The sequence below is a fragment of the Musca autumnalis genome, unplaced genomic scaffold (genome assembly GCF_047663935.1).
Source record: "Musca autumnalis isolate F117 unplaced genomic scaffold, ASM4766393v1 scaffold_1, whole genome shotgun sequence".
Lineage (NCBI taxonomy): Eukaryota > Metazoa > Arthropoda > Insecta > Diptera > Muscidae > Musca > Musca autumnalis.
In genome coordinates, this window is record NW_027411644.1 from 282,125,489 (window position 1) to 282,150,504 (window position 25,016).

General features: G+C 35.2%; 1 protein-coding gene across 2 annotated transcripts in view; it reads left to right on the plus strand.

Annotated features, from left to right (window-relative positions):
• LOC141389621 (solute carrier family 23 member 1) overlaps positions 1-24,738 on the plus strand; it is a 92,645-nt gene extending 67,907 nt beyond the window's left edge. For both annotated transcript variants that reach the window (XM_073961449.1, XM_073961450.1), the window contains exons 5-8: positions 9,635-9,774; positions 10,116-10,485; positions 10,569-10,689; positions 24,499-24,738. In XM_073961449.1, coding sequence (XP_073817550.1) covers positions 9,635-9,774; positions 10,116-10,485; positions 10,569-10,689; positions 24,499-24,559 — 692 coding nt within the window. In that variant the 3' untranslated portion in view covers positions 24,560-24,738. The remainder of the gene's footprint in view (positions 1-9,634; positions 9,775-10,115; positions 10,486-10,568; positions 10,690-24,498) is intronic.
• Positions 24,739-25,016: the final 278 nt, after the last annotated feature.

The following is a 25,016-nucleotide window of genomic DNA, read 5'->3' on the forward strand; positions in this document are numbered from 1 at the left end:
ACTTTCTTCAGTTTTCAATTTAATTTTTTTCTACAAAAACAACTGAACCTATTATATATGTATGTACATAACAACGGCAAACATTGAGCTTTTGCTGCAAATTTCATGGAAATAGGGGAGAAGGTGAGGTACCTTAACCTCCGCACTTTTTTAAACTCCATATCTATTAGCCAAACTTATGCTTATATCGGTTTCAACATAAATTTTGGTAGGTAATGGGGTTGTGTGTACCATAGGTACATATTTGGAGCAAAAATACCGGACCACGGCCACTTTTTATATCCTACACCACTATGTGGGGAGGGTATTATAAGGTTTTGGACAAAAAGTATGTAACGCATCGAAATAATGGTCGTAGACCCATACTTATATATACCCAAATGAATGTCTCGACGAGCTGAGTTGATCTGGCTATGTGTGTCCGTCCATCTGTTCATATAGACCTTGTAATCACGCTACAGGTCGCAATTTTGATAGGATCGTCACGAAATTTTGGATGTTGATGGGGGTCCCGGAAGGGAAGAATTCTATTGATTTTGGTGATGGTCGGATAATATTTAGGGGTCGACATGTCAAACAACGAAGATATCACAATAGTCGCAAATAAAACCAACATTTTCATTTTTGCTATTTTAATTATAATGACGAATATCACAGCTTTGGCTGGGGACTTTCCAAAAGCAAAGCCTGCCTAGGAAAGTAAAAGGTTCCATCTTTGCAATTATGCAAAATAGGTTGGCGTAGGTGGTCAAATAATAGAGATATCGTAATAGTCGGTAATACATCCTTTTTTCTACTTTTTCTGCAACCACACTACAGGTCGGAATTGTGATCGGATCATCACGAAATTTTCTCACAGAGATAGAAGCATATTGATGTTGGTGATGTCGATAGTAGTCAAATATAAAATTAAATATTTTTTTTTTTTTTTGGTTCAGTTCCCCTAAAGTAATTTGGTATAAAAGCCAGATAGGTGAAAACCTTCGTATCTCCCTAAAAGAAATGTTTTCGAGTGAAAAGATAATGCACATAGGTAGTGGTGTAGGGTATCACATAGTCGGCCCCGTACCGACTATAGCCTTTTCTCACTTGTTTAAATATGTTATATCTTGAAAACTAATTACCACGCACACTCTTATAAGAGAAAAGAAAGGTTACACATGAATTTAAAATCCTCCTCGGTTTGACAATGGAAAATGGAAGTGAGGTAGAAAATACCTATTTTTGAATTGTCAAGCATAAAGTCCATACAGAGTTTTAATTAAAACTCATTACGACGGGCTAGCAACGCGGACCGGGGTATGTTAGTATGATAATATTACTTCAATGGTGCCACCGTGGTGCAATGGTATGCACACCCGCCTTGCACTCAAAAATGTCTGCGGTTTGATTCTCAGACCAGGCAACACCAAATTTTCAGCGGTGGCAAAATACACCTCAGTGTAATGTTGGTGACATTTCCGGAGTATTTCAGCCATGGTGTCGTAAGAAACTCCGTTCGGACTTGGCGATAAACAGTAGGTCCCATATCATTGAGCTAATATGAATCGGGGTCCACTCATTAATATGGAAGAAGTCTTCCTTGTCCCTTCTGGGATGTTTGTGGAACTCTTTGTAATATTACTTCCAGGTATAGATCAGGTATGAATATGGACTAAATCTGTATACTCCGTATTAATTTTTTTGTACTCCATATTAAATATGTTGTGCATGCGGCCCTAGTTACGACGGAACAATTTTTTTTGGGGCAAGTCTATACCTCCCGAGAGAATGGCTCGATAGCTCCAAAAAACCATGCGGGCACCAACTAAACTGGGTAGTATGTAACATATTCCCCGAAGGTGGGGATTTTGAACAAATCTGCATTTTGAAAATAATTCGGAGACAAATTCTAAACTAAATTACTCGTTGGACAACGGCGATCTAAAAAAACAACGATTTGTAACAAGTTTTCCTCAAATTTATACGTGTAAATCCGCAATAATTGCCCTGAACCTATCATTATTTCGCACCAAAAATAAGGGAAAATTTTTTAAAATTTTACAAATTTTTATTTGGCGTAAAATCAAATAATTGATATATTGATATCATGGGGAGTGTCCAGCTCCATAATACAAAATTATAAAATCCTATAAAAGTCATCGGAATTATGAAAAAAGTAGAAATTTACATGTGAACCTATGTTTATTTCTGGCACTGTAAACATGTTGACAAAGTCACCATAATAGTAGACAAAGTGGTGACATGTCGACACTTGACCCCAAGCTTCCTACAGGGGAGTTTTGATTTTGCACACAAATACACAAGACAGCTGACCGACAGAGCTTATTGACAAACGATTGAACTACTGAACGGAAAAAACTACATGCCCAGTTCACTTAAAAGATCTGAACTAAATGGAGTGATCATGTACAATTCTAATACACTCCATTACAAATTTCTGCACAATCTCCGTTTTTAAATAGGTCATTAGATCCTTTAACGAAATAGAACAGACTAATCTATCTACTATTGCATCTTCAGTCTACTCCACCAGATTTATTAGATGCTTCACGTTTGGTTTCATAATATTTTTTTATTCCCTACACCACTATGTGGGCAGGGTATTATAAGTTGGTTTTGGCCAAAAAGTTTGTAACGCATCGAAATAATGGTCGTAGACCCATACTTATATATACCAAAATGAATGTCTCGACGAGCTGAGTTGATCTGGCTTTGTGTGTCCGTCCGTCTGTCCATCTAAACCTTGTAATCACGCTACAGGTCGCAATTTTGATCGGATCGTCACCAAATTTTGGATGTTGATGAGGGTCCCGGAGGGGAAGAAGCCTATTGATTTTGGTGATGGTCGGATAATATTCAGGGGTCGGAATGGGCAAAAAACTTAATTGCGGAAAAAGTCAACGTTTTATTTCAAAGCGAATATCTCCGTATCTATAAGGGATATATTAAAGGCAAAGCTAATGAAAGCAGAAAATATCACCTTTACAGCGGTGTATGGTAGGTTGTCGTAGGTGGTCAAACAACGAAGATATCGCAATAGTCGCTTATAGAACCCAACTTTTCATTTATTCGATTTTAATTCTAATGACGAATAACACAGCTTTTGTTGGATACTTTCCAAACTGGCTATGAAAGTAGAAAATGCTGTGTTTACAATGATGCAAAGTAGGTTAGCGTAGGTCGCCAAGTAACGGAGATATCACAATAGTCGGTAATACATCCCATTTTTCCACTTTTAAAGAAATCACGCTACAGGTCGTAATTTTGATCGGATCGTCACGAAATTTTGGGGGTTAATGGGAATCCTACAGAGGAAGAAGCCTATTTTGGTGATGGTCGGATAATATTCAGGGTTCGGAATGGGCAAACAACTTATTTGGAGAAAAAGTCAACGTTTTATTTCAAAGCGAATATCTCCGCTTCTATAAGGGGTATATCAAAAGCAAAACCTGTAACGTAGGTTGTCGTAGGTGGTAAAACAATGAAGATATCGCAATAGCCGCTGTTAAAACACAACTTCTCATTTTTGCGAGTTTAATAATAATGACGAATAGCACAGCATTGGTTGGGGACCTTCCAAAAGCAAAGTCCGACTATGAAAGTAGAAAATCCCATCTTTACAATGATGTAAAGCATGTTGGCGTATGTGGGCAAATAACGGAGATATAGCAATAGTCGGTAATACGTCCTTTTTTAATTTTTTGTAATCACGCTACACGTCGTAATTTTGATTGGATCGTCACGAAATTTTGGGTGTTAATGGGGGTCCCACAAAGGAATAAACCTATTGATTTTGGTAATGGTCGGATGTTATTCAGGGGTCGGAATGTGATGGTTGATGGTTGGCATACATCCCACTTTTCCATTTTTTATTTGAGTTATTCTGACGATGCACTTAAACGCGTTTCAATAAAATTGACCTGTATTAATGACGACATTCTGAGCAAAGGCGCTAAGATATCCTAATTTTAATATTTTGAATTTTACCAGTCAAAAGCTTATGCACAGGGGAAGTGGTGTAGGGTATTACATAGTCGGCCCCGACCCGACTATAGCCTTGGTTCACTTGTTTTATCTCAGTCGTGACAATCAATGGACTACGAGTAGTTTATATACTTCGTCATAGCTTTCAAACATTCCCTCTGAGATAGGTCTGTGATTTCGATAAAACTGTACATCTGTCGACACATTTACTCTACGTACAGATAGTTCCGGTATTTATTGCGAAGTAATTATCCCATCTTTTCATTCGGTAACATTATGCCTGTCTGAGTACTCGATAATTTGTAATAATTATTACAAATGTTTCTAAAACTGACAGTTGTATAAAGAAAAAGTTGCTGAAAAAAGTGTTTCAGCAACATTTAGTAAGTAAAAAGACACACCTATTATCGGTAACTTTAAAACGGCAAATTATGAATGAAAAGTTCAAATAAAATTTGGCAACCCTTTTGCTATCGGTAGAACTTTACGACTACTTTTTATTGGTCCTTACTTAACGAATAATGTCGTTAATTACCGATGTTATAAGCATTTTAATTTTACCGATTTTGTCGATAAATCAAAAAATGAGTTAGAGAACCGCACTACAGAAATCATAGTATTCAATCCGTCTTCTTGTTGCTTAATGTGGGTTGGTAATAATACACTGTGGGGCCAAAGTCAGGGTTTTGAGGCAAAAAATCACAGAAAATTCTGTCTAATTTTTATGCAAATTGGGAAATGTCGCGGAATTCGGACAATAAATAAATTTGTCAAGTTATATCTAAATCGGTTTAGATTTGAATATATCGCCCATATAAATTTTTCATTCGATTTGATGTTTATTGTACAGTAAATTCGTAAAATAAGTCTGATCCGGATTAAATTCGGTACTTCTGGCCGAAATCAGCCAAGGGTAGAGTCGGTCAATTTTTGTTATATTCAGTTCAGAGTTATCTATAGCTCCCTTATTATTTTCATCCTATTTAATGTTAAGTTGATAATATATGGTATCGGCCCCGTCCGACTTTGGTCTTTTCCTGCGCACAAAATTTTTTATTTGGTTAAGGCGTACACAAATGTTATTAATTTGTTGTTTAACTTCTGTCATGTAGTTGTCTTTGACACCACTATAACACTGTGCAACATTTTTAAGGTAATCTTGTGCAAACAATTTGAATTGAGGATTTTTTGAAAGTACCGACCCAAACGACAAAATCCCTGGTTGGGTTTTGTTGTGTCAGATCCAGCTTGGATTTTATGGCCCCATCTAAACATGGTTAAATTTTGACTTTTTTAAGCGATTCGGGGCTATATCTCTGATACCAATGCGAATTTTCATCTGACCTCTGAAGCAAATTTGTAGATAAGGTCAAGAATAAAATATTTGGAGAAATAATGAACTCGAAAAACTACATTTACTGCCTCAAATGAAATAAAATAAAAAGTCCATAATTTGTATACATTTAGCACATTCTAAACTGATAAATTTTTCGTAATGTTATATTTGAGAAAAATATTCTCTGGAATGTAATACCCCAGCAAAAAAGTTTGCATCCGTGGATGCAGTTTAATCAGTACAAGTGTACAGTACAAGTGCCCTTGGAGTACATCTTTTTCTATGAATTCACTTATGAATTTTACAAGAGAGCGCGCAGCTAGGATGCACTCCATTTGGCTTCCACAGCACGCAGCTAGGATCCATTTTCGATCCAAATCACGGTATTTGATGCAGTGTTTTGGATTGAATTTGAATGCAGACTTAAGATGCTATAAAAATGCAAGCCATTGCAAAATTTCCGAAAATAAAGTACATTATTCTTGTGAAAACAAGAATATTAACTTTATTACATTAACACAAATTATAAAAAATTCTCCATTAAATTTAATCGTGGTTGAGTTGTACTTCCTCTGCTCTGCATTTTATTACACCGCAATTGATTTTGCTTCATCATCCAAATGGTTTTATAATTTTCCTCCTACTCAAGTTCAGATTTCCAAAATAACTCCAACTCCACTCCAAAAATAACTTGCGTCTCGTGAATTACAGCAATGTTCGCAACCTTTGTACATATTTCTTTATTTTTTAAAACAAATTCTTAGAATTTTAGGCACTCCGTCTTGTGTTCACAAAAAAAGACTGTGACATCTTTTGTAGGGATCTAAAAATTGGCTTGCTTGGCTAGGGATCTTTAAGCGAGTGCTTCTAAAATGTATCGAACGGAGTGCATTTTCATAACTCCGTGTGGACTGCATCGAAAGATGTATTGAAATCATAACTCTGCATTGCACTACTTCCAAACTTTTTTGCTGGGACATAACTCTTCAGAACATTCCATTGTTGTAAAATGCCCCTTTAACGTTGTTTTTAGTATATTTTCAACGACGATTTAATAAATACATATGTCAATAATGTGGTGGAATCCGAATTGCGAGAATAAGTTTTTGCTGTGAACTGTATTTGAAATACGTGTTGTAAAAGATATGATACAAAATACGTCTGAAAAACATGAAATAAGCATTTTAGAGTTTCAGAATGTTTTGACTGATATCGTCACCTTTTACCAAATATATCCCAGCAAAAAGTTTGCATCCGCGGATGCAGTTGAATCACTACAAGTGTACAGTACAAATGCCGTTGGAGTACATCTTTTTCTTCTTCACCTATGAATTTACACTCCATTTTGCTTCCACAGCACACAGCTAGGATGCACTCCATTTTCGATCTAAATCACAGCTTTTGATGAAGTGTTTTGGATTCAATTTAAAGGTACTCTTTGGATTGTGTTTTTAATCAATCTAAAGATGCAGTAAAAATGCAAGCCATTGTGAAATATCCCAGAATAAATAAAATGTATTTATTATTTTTGTAAAACATGAATACAAAGAACTTTATTATATAAACACAAATTAAAAAAGTTTCCATTCCCAGCAAAAAAAGTCCTCCCAAAATCATGGGTTTCGTAAGGGATTTTTGGCAGCCGTAACTACTCTCAAACCCCCTTTCTTCCCCATTATTTTTACAAGGGCATGTCGCACTCAGTTTGTAGTTATTTTATGACCACAAGAATAACTAGTTATTCTGTGGCCACTAGAAGTTGAAAAGTAAGATGAAAAAATTGTATTTTTAGAACAGTTGATGTAGAGAATTTGTTTTTATTTTCGTCACACTTCTTACTTTTATTTTACTTTATTTTATTTCGCTGTCTGCCCGAATTGAACCCACGAACCCTCTGATTTCTAGCCAAAGACACTACAAATTATGCCACGCACACGAATATTAAGGATTGCATAAGAACTTAAATGTGCAGTGCACATGTGCACCACGAACTGTTATTTTTTAATTAAAAAAAACTCGCGTGCCGACGGTGAGCGTTGAACACACAACCCTAGGATTTATAGTCGGACACACACACTCACTGTGACACCGTCGTAATTACTTAGTGAGGAGTAAAGTAAGTAGGTTTACCTTGTAAATTTTTTAAGAAGTAACCCATTACTTTTGAGATTACTTGTAATGCGAAAATAAGCTTGTTTACATTACTTTGTAAAGGGTTACGTAATGACTACCGGATCCAAATGTTTGCTGGGTTAAATTCCATCACATTTGACCTTACTTCCTCCGCCCTTCCTTTAGTCCAACCGCATCTGATTTTGCTTCATCATCCTTCCCATCACTAGTTCAGCTTTCGACTCCATTCCATTAAAAATGTCCATCTCGTGAATTACCGCAAAAATTTTAGCAACTAAAGTTTTTATTTCTTTATTTTATAACAAGTTCTTAGAAATGTATACACTCTTTTTTATTTGTGGTAGAAATTATTTCGCCAGCCGCGGATCTCTAAAGCAACTGCTTATAAATGGTATCCAACGGAGTGCATTTTTCATAACTTCGTGTGGACTGCATCGAAGGATGTAGTGAAATCATTACTCCACAAGCACAACTTCCAAAAATGTTTGCTGGATATATATTTACGAGAATAGGCCCCGATACCGAAAGTTCTACTCCAAAGAACACATGGACCACAGACTACACCAAAAAACATCACTTACTGACACAACAAATTATTAACCACATCTAATACTACATTTACATTTTTAATAACCCCCCATACCATTGCTATCGCAAACGATTCGTTTTCGAATGTTTTTCGATAGTTTTGCGGATATTTTGTTTGAAAACGACACACGAGAACGAATTGAAAATGATTCATTCGTCGCTCAGTTTGTGGCAGGAAAACCTTCGAATTCGAATATCGTTAATAATATTATTAGCGAATGAAAGATGATAGTTTTTACGATAGTGGCGAAAAACATTTTTTTTTTTTTGGTGTTTCTTGATGTTTCTGTTATGTACCTTTTCCGTTTTTACTTCTTTATGTTTGCGATTCGATATGTAGCTTTTGATAAACATTGTTGTTTCGTGTTTGGCAACCTCCCATATGTTGTCTTTATCAACACTTATTGTCTATATTATACGTAGCATTTATATCGAAATTATTTGAAAAAATCAAATGGGAATTTTTTACAAACAATATAATTTTTTTTTTTTTTAACAAAAAAATTTTCAATGTAAAAACAATATCGTTTTTAAACTTTTGACGAACAAAAGAACAACGTGCTTGTGTACACCCGAAAAACATTTGCCAATTCCAAAAGTTGTGCCGAACATTCGAATAATATCCGCACTTGGTATGGGGGAACAATCTTAATTTACATACAATTACCCGTATTTTCCATTTGTAAAAAATATATAATAGGTTTGTCTAGTTACCCTAAAATTTGTACCAATTGTTGCTGAAAGTCGTCTGTTAATACAAAGGTCCAGCAAAAGAGAGCGAATCGAGAGAGACATTTTGACAGTTTTTTTACTGAGAGTTTGCAAATTCTTGCTGGACAAATTTCTTCTAGCGAGCACTTGCAAATCTTCTTCTTCCTGCAAACAATAAATCAGCTATTTTTAATTACTCTGTGATTTATGTTTGTGCAAATTGAAAACAATTTAATTGTGGAAATAAGTCATTCGTTGTGTTTTTTGGAGAACCAAGTTGCAAAATGGAAAAAAATATTTTTTGAGGATCATTTTCTTTTTTATTTTTAATAAAATACAACATTTTTGCTTGCTTTTGTTACTTCAATGCGGATAAACTGTTCTGTTTTGGCAAATCAGCTGATTGCTTGCTCGTTTTTGGAAGTGTCTGTTTACTTTTTACATTTTTCTTGCAAAAGAATAAAAACTGCTTACTTTCCGAGAAAGTTCTGCTGGACAATTATTGCTGGGAAAGTAACCAGACAGACCTAATATCAACAGATCAGGTTTTGGCGCCAAAATATCTAAATTGTTTAATTACTACTGTATGCCAGAAATAAACGGAATGAAAATTATGACATCTTTGACAGCTTGGCATGTCGCCAGTTTGTAATTTTTTGGTTTTGGAGGTTTGAAAGTGTTAAGAATATAATTCCCTTATTATTGGATTTCAATCACTGACTTTTCAAAATTACCTTTTGCCTCAAAAACCTGTCATTGGCCCCATCGTGCAATGTATAGGATTGGTCATAACTGTGTAAATCTTATTCTGCTGCTAAATAAAATCTCTCATTGAAGAATAAGTTAAAAAATTGTTTCTTCTTCTTTTTTTCATTACAGGAGCTCAATCGCCACCCCTGCATGCTATCAATCGTGGTATCGGCACTGAAGGTCTGGGTACTGTTTTGGCTGGCCTATGGGGTGCTGGTAATGGTACAAACACATTCGGTGAGAATGTTGGTGCTATAGGTGTCACCAAGGTAAGTTGATTAAATTCAATTACGAAACAAACATTTTGGGGTTTTTTTGCAGGCAATTATTTATGACGTTTGACCAGAAACACTTATGGCGAGCCGATGATAAAATTTATAATCGGTCATAAGTACTACTAATTGTTTATAAGTACTACAATTAAACATTTAATATTGATTAGTTTGATTAAATTTCGGGAAATATTGATAACTGAAATGTAGGACAAATTGGAGAATGATATTTCAAAAAATTTTAGCATCAATTACTTTTTGTGAAAAAAAAATCGGCTTTAATTTGAATTTTACTTAATTTCCTCTTTCAATCGTATTTGACTTTTTCTTTCTTACAGATTGGCTCTCGACGTGTCATCCAATGGGCTGCCTTTATAATGATTCTCCAGGGTGTTATTGGTAAATTTGGTGCCGTTTTTATTCTAATCCCAGATTCCGTTGTGGGTGGTATTTTCTGTGTTATGTTCGGCATGATTATTGCCTTTGGCCTTTCAACGTTGCAATATGTTGACTTACGTTCGGCACGTAATCTCTACATTTTGGGTTTATCGATATTCTTCCCCATGGTTCTTTGCAAATGGATACAACAGCATCCAACAGCTATACAAACTGGCAATGAAACGGTGGATTCAACATTAACTGTACTTTTGGGTACAACAATTTTAGTTGGTGGTCTATTGGGTTGCTTTTTGGACAATGTTATACCAGGTAAGGAGGAGGGGAGGCGGAGAGGAATTCTATATGTGGAAGATATTAACTTTTGTGTTTTTGTTTTTCGATTAAATTTTTAGGTACAGCCAAGGAACGTGGACTTGTGGATTGGGCCAATGAAATGCCACTAGGTGATGACAACATTAATGATGGCACTGCCACAGATTATGATTTCCCTTACGGCATGGAAACATTGAGAAGGTAAGCTAATGTTGAGTGTTTTTAGATCCTCAGAGAACTAGATTAATTATTTTTATCGAGAAGTTTTACTTTATAACAAAACGGTTTTCCAGTAATGTGGCAAATTGAGGTATCTAACGCCTTCTGTAAAGTACCAGAAGACCTCTGAGGTATTCTGTAAAGTAACAGAATGCCATTGATGACTTCTGTATAGTAACCAAAGGCCTCTAAGTTATTCTGTATAGTAACAAAAGGCCTCTTACGTCATCTGTATAATGCCGGAAGACCTATATATGAACCAAAAACTTATGGGGTCTTTTGTAGTGGAATTCTATAACTCATTTTTTGAGTTACCAACAAAAATAAAAATAAAATGCAAAATTATTAATGAAAGGTATCAATAAATGTTGACAACACTGTTTCTATCGGTATGAGTTAGCGACAGCTTTATTTTGGTTGTTAACTTATCGACAAATTTCGTTAAATTTCCGACATTATAAGCATTTAAATTTTAACAATATTTGTCACAAATCGAAATCAACAGTCGGTCCGATCTCTATGGACGCATTGCGCGTCGACACCATCAACTTAGTCTTCCCGACGTTTACCGTCAGACCCACTATAGCAGATTCCCTTTCGACTTTTCTGAAGGTGTCAGTTACTTCTTTTACAGATCGACCCATGATGTCAATTTCATCGGCATAAAGTAACATATGGTTGTTTGTATATATTGTGCCACTTCTTTTGTCCTTCGCATCTCGTATAACCTTTTCCAGCAGAATGTTGAATAAGACACACGAGGGGTCGTTTCCTTGTCTGAAACCTCTTTTGGTACTAAACTCTTCGGAGAGGTTTTTTCCTATTTTAACTAAGGACCGAGTATCAGTCAACGTCATTCTACAAAGTCGAATGAGCTTTGCAGGGAAACCAAATTCAGACATTGTTTGGAATACTTTTGAACGTATGGCGCTGTCGAAGACTGCTTTATAATCGACAAAAAGGTGGTAGGTGTCGATCTGCATCTCATGGGTCTTCTCCAGGATTTGCAGCAGGGTAAATATCAATGGTGAATTTGCCAGGCCTAAAGCCGCATTGGTATGGCACAATTATTACGTTGTCCATAGGATTTAGTAGTTCGCTTAGTATCCCTGACACTATCCTGTAGGCAATAGGGAGAAGACTTATGCCCCTATAGTTAGAGCATACACTCTTATCTCCTTTCTTGTGGACAGATCACAAGATGCTCAGGTTCCAATGGTCTCGTTCTTCCTGCCAGATGGTGCTAATTAGCTGATGAATACACCTTATCAGCGTGTCGCCTCCTGTTTTGAACAGCTCCGCAAGCCATCGGCTCCTGCTGCCTTATTATTCTTTAGACGGTTTATTGCTGTCTTTACCTCATCTTGGCTGGACGGTATACATTCAATACCATCTTCTGGAATTGGATCTGTGGTATCTTTGCCGTCTTTTCTACTGTCTGATACCAACAGTTTGGAAAAATGTTCTTTCCATATCCTAAGCACACTATCTGTATCAGTTACCAAATTACCTTGCTGGTCTCTACACACGCAGAGAAGAGATATTGTAGGAGCAATCATATTCTAAAAACAATATATATTCAGATTTTTAAAATACACTATTTTGTTCTTAGAATATGATTGCCCCTACAATATCTCTTTTCTGCGTGCAGGAGGATGTGACAGTACCAAAGCCATCAGTTTGATGTTTCACTCTTTGATGGAACTTTCGGACTTCATTCTGACTCCTGTACATTTCGATTTTTTTCACACTCCCTCCTTCAAATTTCTCTCTTTTTCCTGCGGAAAACACGTTTCTCTTCTCTCCTTTTCTCCCGATAGCTCTCTCGTGGGCTACGTGTTGCTACTGATTGTAGGGTAGTCCTATATGCCGCATTTTTCTCTTCGCTAGCAGCACGACACTCCTGGTCATACCATGGATTCCTTGGTGGAGGTGTCTGGTATTCAAGTATGGATTTTGCGGCTGTTTCCAAACTCATACTTTGTGTCATGGCAGCTATAAAACAGTGTGCCTTTCCAAATCCATCGTGTTTCCTGTATGACAGTAATGTCGACCTTGTACTTTTCAAGTACATCTGTCAATGCGTAAACTGCACCTTCTCTATAAAGAGTGCGAACATTCCAGGTGCAGATTCGTAGATCATGGTCCTTCAAGCGTTTGGAGGGTTCGTTAACTTTAGAGGGGTTTGTTTTTCTTTTCTTTCGTTTTTTCATATTAGGCTGCTTTTTCTAGGGGAGGGTTATTAACCCGACCTCGAACCCCAAGTTTTTTATGTTCTTATAGGTGAACGCGCGGTACATGTTAGCTCACTACCTTTAACGGGTGTTAAAGGCAGCTCCCCAGGTGACACCACGGGGAGGTCAGTGTCCACTTGAGATGAAAGAGGGAACAAGATAAATCCTGGGCTTTGCCATGTTAAAGCCGGTCAGGACCGTTCCATGGTATCCTTCAAGCCCTACATCACCCAATGTTCAAATATAAAAGGTTATATATCGTATATACAATTTTCGAATGATTTCCACCACTATTTTTTTCGACACAGAAGATTTTGAAAACTAAAACTACAACATTAAACAATAAAATATTTAATATTTCGAACATTAAATGAAAAAGATTTTCTTCTTGGTAGTTTAATACACAAAGTTTAAAATGAGTTAATTTTTAGTGTCCCGACACTCTACTCAATTGAGAAAAATATTTGGGAGCTTATTTTTTCAATATAAATAAGTTGTCCATTTGCGATAAAAATGTTTAAAGAAGTTGTACTAAATCTTATCCAAGAGTACAGTTTAGAATATCAAAATAATACCAACGAAGGCATTAAATGATGTTTGTTCGCCAGTTGTTTTGTTCATGAGAGAGAAGCAAATACGAAAACAACTCAGCGGGTTAACGCAATATACTATATATACGTATACCTTGCGCTTGCCACAATTTGAACTTAGTTATGGATGATGTTTTTGAAAAATACCCTCTTCCCGAATTGGGAAAACTTATTGACTGCTCAAAAAGCTTTTAAGATATTTTAAACACTCGGAGCTAAATAACAAATTGTCGAAAACGTTAAAACAAGATATAAGAACACGTTGGAATTCAACATATATTATGCTTGAGAGCATATATAAAGTCCAGAATGAGATTAAGAGTATTTTGCTAGAAAAAAAATCAGTCGGATCGTATATCTGACTTGAAGCTAGAACCTCTATTGGGTTTTCTCAAAATATGCAAAGAGTGTTCCGAAAAATCAAGCTCAGAAAAATACCCTACTATGCACATTTTTGCCGTTTGGTCTGAAAAAACTTTTGAAAGTTTGTTCAATTGATACCATTGACTATCAATTCATGAAAGATTTGAAGACCTTGTCCAAAAATCATAAAATTAAAAAAATGTTGTGTAGCGTTACATAAAGCTATTTTAAAGGGTTTTTAGTTGATTTTATATGAAATATTGGCACAAAGTATATAATTTCAATAGAGAGAGAGTTTACATATAGATATAAATTTGAAATTTGGAACAGAGTAAAATAAAGCATATCATAATACGTTCAGTATAGTCCCCATACAAAAGTTCCGCCTGGAATTTTGAAGTTTTAACCAAATTCTTCAACAGAATTGACGCAATAACTAAAAAATCGTTCAAATGAATATTACACATTTATGTTTTGGTGTATCCCAGAATTTTTAACCACAGTAGCTCTTATTTAGCATTTTCGATTCTATTTTAAAGATTTACAGTATTTCTTATTCTTCAAAGTACATATCCATATATCACACGAGGACTGATGCTGATAAGAAGATCTTTCTAAAACCCTATTACTATTATTTGTATACCATTAATTAATTGAAATAAATAACTCAAAAAAAGAATAACTTGAATCCCCGAGTGCAGAATAGACTTGTGCCAAACATTTCCAATCAAACATTGCCAGCTATTGTAAGCAAATAATATTCTTTTATGTCATAAAAACACCAAAACTTTATTATTTTACCAGAAGTTATAGAGTCCATGCAAGCCATCAAAAAAATTCAGAATATTACATTTATGCTCTGTTCCAGTACTGCAAGAATATACTCATTTTCAGAAGAAAAAATGTTTAGATTCTTTCAGGTTCTGGAACAGACATTTAACAACTACGATTCATATACTCCGAATTCTACACGCAGTACTGTTTGAGTCCTGACAAAATAGATTAAGTCGAAAAAACTCCATCTGATATCCCAATGGTTGTTCCGCCTTATTTCTATCTTAATTGCACGATTAGATATTTATGAACTCGATGAAATTTAAAACTTTCCAAGGACTATGACCAAAAATTATGCACTTCTGTCGGCACCAACTTATGAAAATTCATAACTTTTGTTTTCTCGAAAACAACTAAAAAGTATCAGTCGGGTTTGCCGACATAGATAAACAATCAGCCTGTTTGAGTTGAGACTATTATCTATAGACAGATCGAATACGGGATTCATGGCCAATATCTCTGTCCTAAAAATTGTGTAGTCAGGGAGTTTCAGAATTTCGTTGTCTTTTTATGACGTATACACTTTCCGACAAAAATATCGAAACATTTGGGTATAAAATTTCACGATTGTGAGCGTTGCGAATAAATGTTTATGTTGTGGTCATAAATTTGACTTCGATAAGAGATAATTTTAGAATGTTCAAAGTTTCGGTGAAATCAGATATTGAAATTTTGTATGGGAGGTACCTAAGGGAGTGAACCGATATAATCCATATTCGAACCTAATTTACGTCTCGAAGAAATCGATTTGGACCTTCGACAGTTATTGTGCGCAACATTTTACTGAAAAATGTTGTAGACTTTTGGAAAAAAAAGGAGTGGACCGATATGACTTAAAGTTCGGTTGATCCGTCCGAGAGTAAGACATACGAAAGAACTGGGCTAAATCGACACCAAATTATTTGAAGCGGATTTTGTCGAAAAATATGAGAAGTCAAAGGCCATTATTTCGATGAGGTACATTTTTTTCGTTGGGCTAAAGCCCGAAATTACAGCAGATTTTAATACCATTTAACCAATGTTTGTTTGTTCGTTTAACCAATGTTTTCAGCTACAACTTTGTTAATGATAGGAAAATTTTCAGGTGGGTATGGTACTTATAGCAGATATTAGCACTTCATGACTCACAACAATAAATTTTTCTTATTGGTTTTAGAGATATACTCCACGGAAAACACTTGATATATCGTACATTTTGTCCAGTAAACATGTCATTTCATGCACTTTCAATTCGCACAATAATTGTTTCTAATTTTTTGAATACAGACTGAGTTTAAAGCCTCAAGACCTTTATATTCATTATAGAATTTCTTGACCCTTTATTATTTGATAATGAAATTACATGAGAAAAAGTAAAAAAGTGTCAGTCGGCTTTGCCGACAGAGGTATACCCTCAGCCAATGTTAATAGAAACTTTCATCTACGGACAGATAGAATGTATTTAGAGTCTCTTCAGAATTTTGTGGCCCTTTTTCAACATTTGAACTTGCCGACAAAAATGCGGATTAGGAATTAACACAAATGTTGACATTTGTGGGGGTGGAACCCTTAGGGAGGACCGATATGAGCCATTTTAGAAGTTAAACTAAATTTTGACAAAATATTAGGACATTCAAAGTTTGGACCAAATTGGTTGCACCATTCAAGTGATATCGTCCTAAAATTTTAGTGACATTTTTTAAATATTGGGGAGAAGTATCGGAAGTTGGGGACCGGTATTGCCCCATGAAACTAAGTTTGGATAAAATATGACGAAGACCAAATGTTGCACCAAATCGGTAGAACAGTTCGAGAGCCACATATGGTGACATAGGGCTTTTTACAACTTTCGGGATGGTTTCCCAAGGAATATGGACCTGCTCCTGAAAAAAGCATTTACCATAGTAATGGAGGTAGCGAATGCAAATCGCTTTAACAAAAAAAGTGATTCGAGAGCAGGTCTTAAAGTGAACTTATCCGAAATTTTGTGTGGAAGGTACCCAAAGGAGTACACAAATATAGTCCATATTCGAACCTGATCTATATCTGGTAGATATATTAGGATGTGCAGAGTATGGATTACATCAATCACTCCTTTCAAGAGTTATCGTGCGCATATTTTTTCCGAAGATTTTTGAATTTTTGTGAGGGAGGTACCTGAAGGAGTGGACCGACATGGTTTATCTTCGAACTTAAACAAAATATTACGAAGGCCAAATTTTGAACCTAATTGGCGGATCCGTTCCTGAACTTTTCCGAACTTTTGTGGGGGAGGTACCGGAAGGAGTGGACCGATATAACCCATCTACGAACTTAAACTAAGTTTGGGCAAAATGTTACGAAGTCCAAATTTTGAACCGAATCGGTTGCTCCGTTCGGGAGTTATCGTGCGCACCAGCCAGCCAGGTCAGACAGACAGACGGGCGGACATGGCTAAATCAACTCCAAATTGTCTGAAACACATTTCGTCCAAACATATTTTATGAGACACATTTTGCCCGTATGAAAGTGTATATGGTAACATGGGGCGGATTCGCCACTGGGGCGCCTTCGCCAGCGCCGATTTTTTTGATAATTATAACTGCTACAGTAATGACGTTAGAGGGAAAATTGTGAGTTTAACGAAGATCTTTCATCTCCCAAAAATTGGCATTTCTATCAAATATATGATTGCTGATGCACGCGGTTTCATGTTTTTGGGGTATTGCGAAAAATATTCATGGTAGGTATATTTTGTGATATCTTGTATACCGTTTGTGATATCAAAATTATATTTTATACCGTTAATAGACAACTACTGAAGAATATATATCCAAATAATTTGCATGATAAAAGTAATTATAAATGCAAATATATTCGTATTATGAACTATGTAGGGGGTGGGGCGGCTACGCCATGATAGGGGTGTTGTGGGTTAATGTGAGAAATATGTCAGGTTTAACTTATGCTATTGATATACCACGCTATAATGTGATGTTGAAATCAAATATTGTGCTAAACCTATCTAATTTGGCAAAAATTTCATTTTTATGCCTAAATTCAAGGAACCTACTTCAATTAATGGCTACAATATGTTTCTTTTTGTAATTTGTAGAATCATTTTTGATTATTAAATAGAAAGCATCTTCCTTTTATGCATAATGTTGATATTTGAGGAGGAAGTATGGTAAATGCCAGTTTTGTAGTCCGTTGATATATGTCCTGTGTCGATGGCGAAGCTACCCCATGGATGGGGAGGCTTCGCCACTTTTTAGACATTTTGTAAATTCTCAAAAATAATATTTTAAAAACAACATTATAATCATTTATATATCAAAATTTGTAGTCAAGACATGCTAATATTCTTACCAAAAATAATATTTGGAAAAACTTTATTGATGTCGATATGAGAACATATTGAACAAAAACGTGGCGAAGGCGCCCCATGTTACCATATACCCTCGTTAGCATAAATGCTGAGGGTATAAAAAGAAGTAATTCAGATTTCATTGGAAGTTTTTTCAAAAAGAGTATTCAAACAAACAAATTTTAAATATTTCTTAAGGTTGAGTTACATTAGGCAAATATTTGCTCCAGCGACCGGCAGTGTGCGCTTACTGAGAGCAAGGGAGCATAAATTCAATGTATTATTAACACTCACTTGATCTCAGTAAGCGCACAATGCACGTCGCTGGAGCAAATATTTGCCTAATGTGACCTTACCTTTAGACAACTTGTTCATAAAGTACATTTTTAGTACATGACATGCAGAACAATCTGTTTTTAAAATAAAAATAAAAATAATTTTTGTGAAAAAACGTAATAATTTCTTAAAGTAGCTCCAAAAATGTTAGTCGACCAAATTATTTCGTACCCCTGCGTACGTCCCTGCCTCATTTACACGAATATTCCGAGGTTTTGCATCCAAATTTGGCAAAAAGACGAAAAATGGACAAGTCTCTAATTGATAAAGAAAGTGCTACATATTTAGCGAATGCCGTATCTTGACAGACTGATGTTTTAAACTTTTGGAAAGAGTCTAATCTAAAATTTTTAAAGCAATTAGGCAGGAAAATTTTGGTTATACCCTTCAGCTCAGCAACGAGCGAGAGATTTTTTCCACATCTGGAAATAATGTTTTTAAATAAGAATATGTAAATATTAGTTTATAAATAATTTTGCAATATGTATATTTTAGAAGTATATATAAATATTTTTTGAACAAATAACTGCACAACTATATCAATATCTCTTTTTTCCAATTTCGTGCGTGAGTGTGCGTGTTCGTGCCTTCTCGAAAAACGCCGTGTTTGTGCGTGAATGTGCATAACAATTTTTGTCCGTGTTCGTGCATGTTCGTGCCTAATTTTTTAGGCACGCGCCCATCTCTAATCCAGACCTTATGTAGCAAAAGAGTCCCACTTATCGCTTCTTGTCTAATACACGAATAATACAACATAGCTCATGAGTGTATCAGTGAGGGTGTGGGGATTATCTTTCAGGTATTAATCATTGTTTTATGATTTTTTTTGACGCCATTGAAAATCGAACAATGCGATTTTACAGTTTAGTGGAGTTGTTACTACCTTGCGAATGATGTATTGATCAAGTTTCTTTCTGCCAAAACTCTAACTTCTAGCATAAAAGCTTAATATTTGCGGTTACTGGGATTTATTATTTATTTATTATTGGTTCGCTAGTCCGTAGTCCAATCATAATTAATAAACCATCTATAGTGGTTGTAAAGCTGGAGAACTTCTCCAGATGACCTGTTGTTCCAAACATCGTTATAGTGGAGCTTTTCGGCATATTTTATACTACAGTTGTACAGAACCGACTAAAAAATATTCTAAATCGATTGCAGAATTCATCTGAAACCAAGAATATGCACAAGGATTAATTATATTAATAAATACTATGTCGTTATAATTGCTGTACGACTTTCGGTTGGTGCTAAAATTCTTAGTATTTTATCTAATTGAATTTTTTAACAATGTAAACGGGGTTGATTATTTTCTTATTTTGAGTCCATTCAACGCTGCGTAAATACTTTCTTCATATTCCTTTTTGCGTCGGAGATATAAGTCAATTAAATAAATATCATTAGTTGCAGGACTTTCGCTTGGATCCACTGTAGATCAGCTTCAAATATGGACTATACCAATCCACTCCTTCCGGTTATCTACCACACAAATGTTGGAAAAAAGTACACTTTAACAGCCCGTTTCAGATCATTTTGAAATTGTTTGCAAAAAGTTCTTCTTGCGACGGCGCAATTTTTTTAAGGGAATATCCATACTAGCTGAGATAATTGCCCAAAAGCTCCAAAAATCACCTCCCACACACAAATTGGAAAGAGTGCAGTTTAAAGACTCGTCTGGGATAGTTTTTAAAATGTTGGCATTACAACGGAACATTTTTTTCGAGGACAAGTCACAAGAAGTATTGTGTTTACTTCCCATCTTTAGGTCCGAGGCTGATACTTTCTTACTTGTTATTACACGTTTACTAGGCGTTTACACCATACAATTTGTCTTAAAATACAACTATGATTTACTAACACATACATACATTTGTATGTCCATAATTGCTGTCCATAATTTTTTTTCTTCATCCAAATCAGAAAATTTTGCACAGTTTTAGTTCGATTGGTCAACCGCAACTGTGTGGAAAATTAGTTACTAGATTTGAACTAAACATACACCGAAGGAAGTTAAATAAAACACTGTAAAAATGGACCCACATTGGTTATACCCTCAGCATTTATGCTATATACACTTTCATAGGGCAAAATGTGCCTTATCGAAATAATGGTTTTAGACACCAAGTATGTTTGGACGAAATGTGTTTCAGACAATTTGGAGTTGATTTAGCCATGTCCGTCCGTATGTCTGGCCGATAACTCTCGAACGGATCAACCGATTAGGTCCAAAATTTTGCAAAAGTTCTAAAATGTTCGGAAAATTTGTACGTTCGACAACTCTTGAAGGGAATAACCGATTTGGTCCATACTTTGCAAATCGGGAAATGTCTACTGACTTAGATGAGGTTTCAATATGGACTCAATCGGTTCACTCCTTCGGGTACCTCCCACACAAAATTTGGGATTAGTTCAGTTTAGGACATGCTCTCGAATCGCTTTGATTTTTGTTTTAGCAACTTGTATTCACTGCCCCCCATACGACGGTCATCAGGGGCAAGTCCATACTTCCTGAAAAAATAGCCTGAAAGGTACAAAAAAACCCTATGACACCGTGTGTAGTGGTTGGAGCGCAAGATTACTCTCGAACGGATATGTTGATTCGCTCCAAAATGTTTCCATCGTAATATTTCGTGCAATCTTAGTTTAAGTTTGAAGATAAGCCATATCGGTCCACTCCTTCTGGTACCTCCCCCACAAAAGTTCAAAAATGTTCGGAAAATTTGTGCGCACGATAACTCTTGAAGGAGTTACCCGATTTGGTCCATACTTTGCACATCGTGAAATTTCTACCAGACTTAGACGATGTTCCAATATTAACTCAATCTCAAACTCAAAATTTCGGAAAAGTTCAGTTTAGAATCTGCTCTCGAATCGCTTTTTGTTGTAGCAACTTGTATTCACTGCCCCCCATACGACGGTATATTTTTCATCAGGGGCAAGTCCATACTTCCTGAGAAAATAGCCTGAAAGGTACAAAAAAACCCTATGACACCGTGTGTAGTGGTTGAAGCGCAAGATAACTCTCGAACGGATCTGCAGATTCGGTCCAAAATGTGACCTTCGTAATATTTTGTGCACTTTTTGTCCACTCCTTATGGTACCTCCTCCACAAAAGTTCAAAAATGTTCGGAAAACTCTTGATGAAAGTGAAAGATTTGGTCGATACTTTACACATCTTAATATATCTACCCGATATAGATCATGTTCGAATATGGACTATATTTGTCCATTCCTTCGGGTACCTCCCACGCAAAATTTTGGATAAATGCACTTTAAGACCTACTCCTCAACCAACTTAGTTTTTGTTGAAGCAACTTGCATTCGCTGCCTCAATTACGACAGTAAAATGGTTTTCAGGGGCAAGCCCATACTTCCTGAGAAAACCACCTGAAAATTGTAAAACCCCTATGGCACCATACGTAGTGGCTGGAGAGCTCGAACCGAATACTGCGTTCGTCCACACTTTGGATATTGTAATATTTCTTCGAATATTAGTTGAAATTCGAAGGTGGTGCTTATCGGTCCACTCATTCTGGTACCTCCCCCACAAAAGTTCGAAAATATTCGCTAAAATGATACGCGCGATTTCTCATAGACGTAGCAAACGATTTGTTCCAAACTTTGGATCTCTAAATATTGTCGAAACTTAGTTTATCCTCAAATTTGGGCCCTATCTGTCCAATCCTTGTGGTACCACCTACACAAATGTTCAACTTTTTTGTGTGGTTCGAGGATCCTTTGAAAATGTTTCCTGTTTTTCGTAGGCTAGTGTGATAGAATGCTCTATCTTTCGATATCCCTCAAGTTTTTGAGCTTTAATTATATCCATTTTTTGTCGGTTCATAGGCCCAACATTTTGAAAACCACCTAAATACATATGTTTTTTTGGAAAAAAAAGTATTTCAATCCACACAGGCTGAGGGTATATCTCTGTCGGCAACGCCGACTGATACTTTTTTACTTGTTTTGGTTTCATATTCATATATTAGGTGTGTACGATAACATTCCCAGCAATTATTACTCAGTCAGTTCCAGCAACCTCTCTCAATGAATTTTACTCTCTCAAGCAAGAAAAATTGCAGAAAGTTATCGAACAACATTTTGCAAAAACTTGCAAGAAAGTCAGCTGTTTCCGAAAATGTATGAAAATTGTTTTTGTTTCTTTTGATATTTTAAACCAAATGGAACAAAAACATAAATTTTAAAATTGCATTTGAGTTATTTAAAGCAGTAAACCTATCCACAACGCTTTAAAATCTAAAAAAAATGTGAAATTTTCTTCGGTCAAAAATGTTAACATTTCAGGTTGTTTACATTGAACAGCTGATTAAAAGTCAGTTGGCCGAACTTACAAATTTTTACAGTCACAAAACTCTCCAAACTCGCTCTCTTTTGCTGGATAATTTTGTTATTGAACAGCATTCAGTAAAAATTTGTACGAATTTGTAAAAATTTGTGGGTTATTGTACAAACCTATTGTCATCAAAATCTTAAAAGTGTGCATAGTTTTAGTACTAGATTTTAACAAAACAGACACCAAAGCAAGTTAAACAAAACTCTGTGAAAACAAAATATTTGAACTGAAAACAAAAAGTAATTGATGATTTTCATTCATAATTTTATAACTGTTTTTTCAGTTGTCGGGACGCCAACGTCACACAGGCAAGTTTTGGGTATTTTTTACAATCAATACATGAAGTCAATTGTCCTGTCATGTGTAAACGCAGGGTTAGGTTTTGAATTTTGAATGTTCAAATTTCATGAGTAGACCCTATTAAATTCTAAAAAGCAAATTTACCAAAGTACAGCTTACTGCCACTTCTATCTTCTTTAATGTGCCTTGCCTCTTTCGATAAGACTCCAAACTTATTTTTCTTTTGTTCCCCTTCTCTTAAAACAGTTGACGTATGTTATTTGTATACATTGCACCATGGTAGAACAAATATAAGGTAAAGTAAATACTACAACAAATACAACTTGAACAACAACCACAAAGAAATTTGTTTTTGTTTGTACGTTACTGCCAGTTGTATTTGTAAACAAAGCAGGGAAATGTCTATAAATTATTGGAATTTAAAAAACTAATAATTTTTCACATTTGGTTGAATATTTTGGAAAACGTGAATGAAAATTCGTTACATTTTCAATTTTTATGTTCCCACATCATTCCACTAAATGCATAAATTCTCGTAGAAAGTAGAATTCTTGCAGAAAAGTTTGGGGTCGCTGGAAATTCATAGAAAAAGGAGAAGCTGTTTTAATGTTTTGTTTTAGAAATCAAAGAAGCACATGTTTATTAGGGCTTTATTTTTTTAAATTTTAAAAAAAATACCTCACATATTAACACACGTTGTATCGCCTCTACAAGCGGGGATTTACTGCGCGGCTTATCGTTCGAACTTGGAGGAGGTTACATATCATTGATATTAAGAAGTCTTTCTTGGAAATGGTTTTTTCCGAATGATATATTTTTTCTCAAAAAATATATGTCCCTAATGTACATCGAAATAGAAATAAATGTATAAAATGTCATATGAAATTTGACACTAACATTACAACCCAATTCAGTCAGCTGTGTATTGCTGCTACCTTTTCTTATTCTACCATGACATTGCACAGTATTTCTAAAATTATTGTCATTTTACAATCTATTTGTTGTGCGTCATGGAAATGTAATCACTAGTCTTTCAAACCCAAACATAATAAATTTTGAACGTTATACATATGTCATTATTTACAGATTAATATTGCTGGGAACTCTTGTTATATTGACCTGATGATAAAAGACTACAACGTGTGCAAGAAACGTTGAAAACTCATTCATCATTGTTTTTGTTTGCAGAGAAAACAAGCTAGAAAGTGCAATTACAATTTTACTAACAAATTACTCAAATGGACGATGTAAATTATTAAATAAATATTCACCCAGACTGTTGAAAGTTGAGGATGTACAAGAAAGAGATCTGAAATGTAGTACATTGTGGGACTGAGGCAATATATAGATTATTATGCTTTACAGTTAAATTTCATTTTTAACACACTTTATTTTTTAACACACTTTTGTTATTTTTTACTAAACCTTATTTTTTTCTCCTTCTTTCTCTTACAGCTGGAAATGGACTTATTATGTGCCCTTCTTACCCACGTATAAATTACAGAAACAAAGTTGATTTCTCAAAATATCCTATATATGTTTGTATATACATTTTTGTTTTTAAACCAGTACTTATTATTTTTAATTGTTTTTTTTTCTCCCTCTGTTATAAACTTTTCATTGTACAGAGTTAATGTTTTATCTTAAATATTATTTAAATGTACTTAATAAAGAACAAATTGTTATATTACATTACACACTAGGTTTGTCCTTGTACTCGATAGTTTTTACTAAATATTTTTTACTAATAATTTTTACTAAACTTTTCCATCACACAACTGTCAAAATTCGAAACATTTGTAATAATTATTACAAATTATCGAGTACACGGACAGGCAAATTATTTATGTAGTTGTATGCTTTTTTGTTTTTAATGATAGGTTGTCGAAATTGTAAACTACAACAACATTCAACGTGGCAATTAAGATTTCGTAACGATATCTCTCAATATCATAAACAATAGACGGAGGACA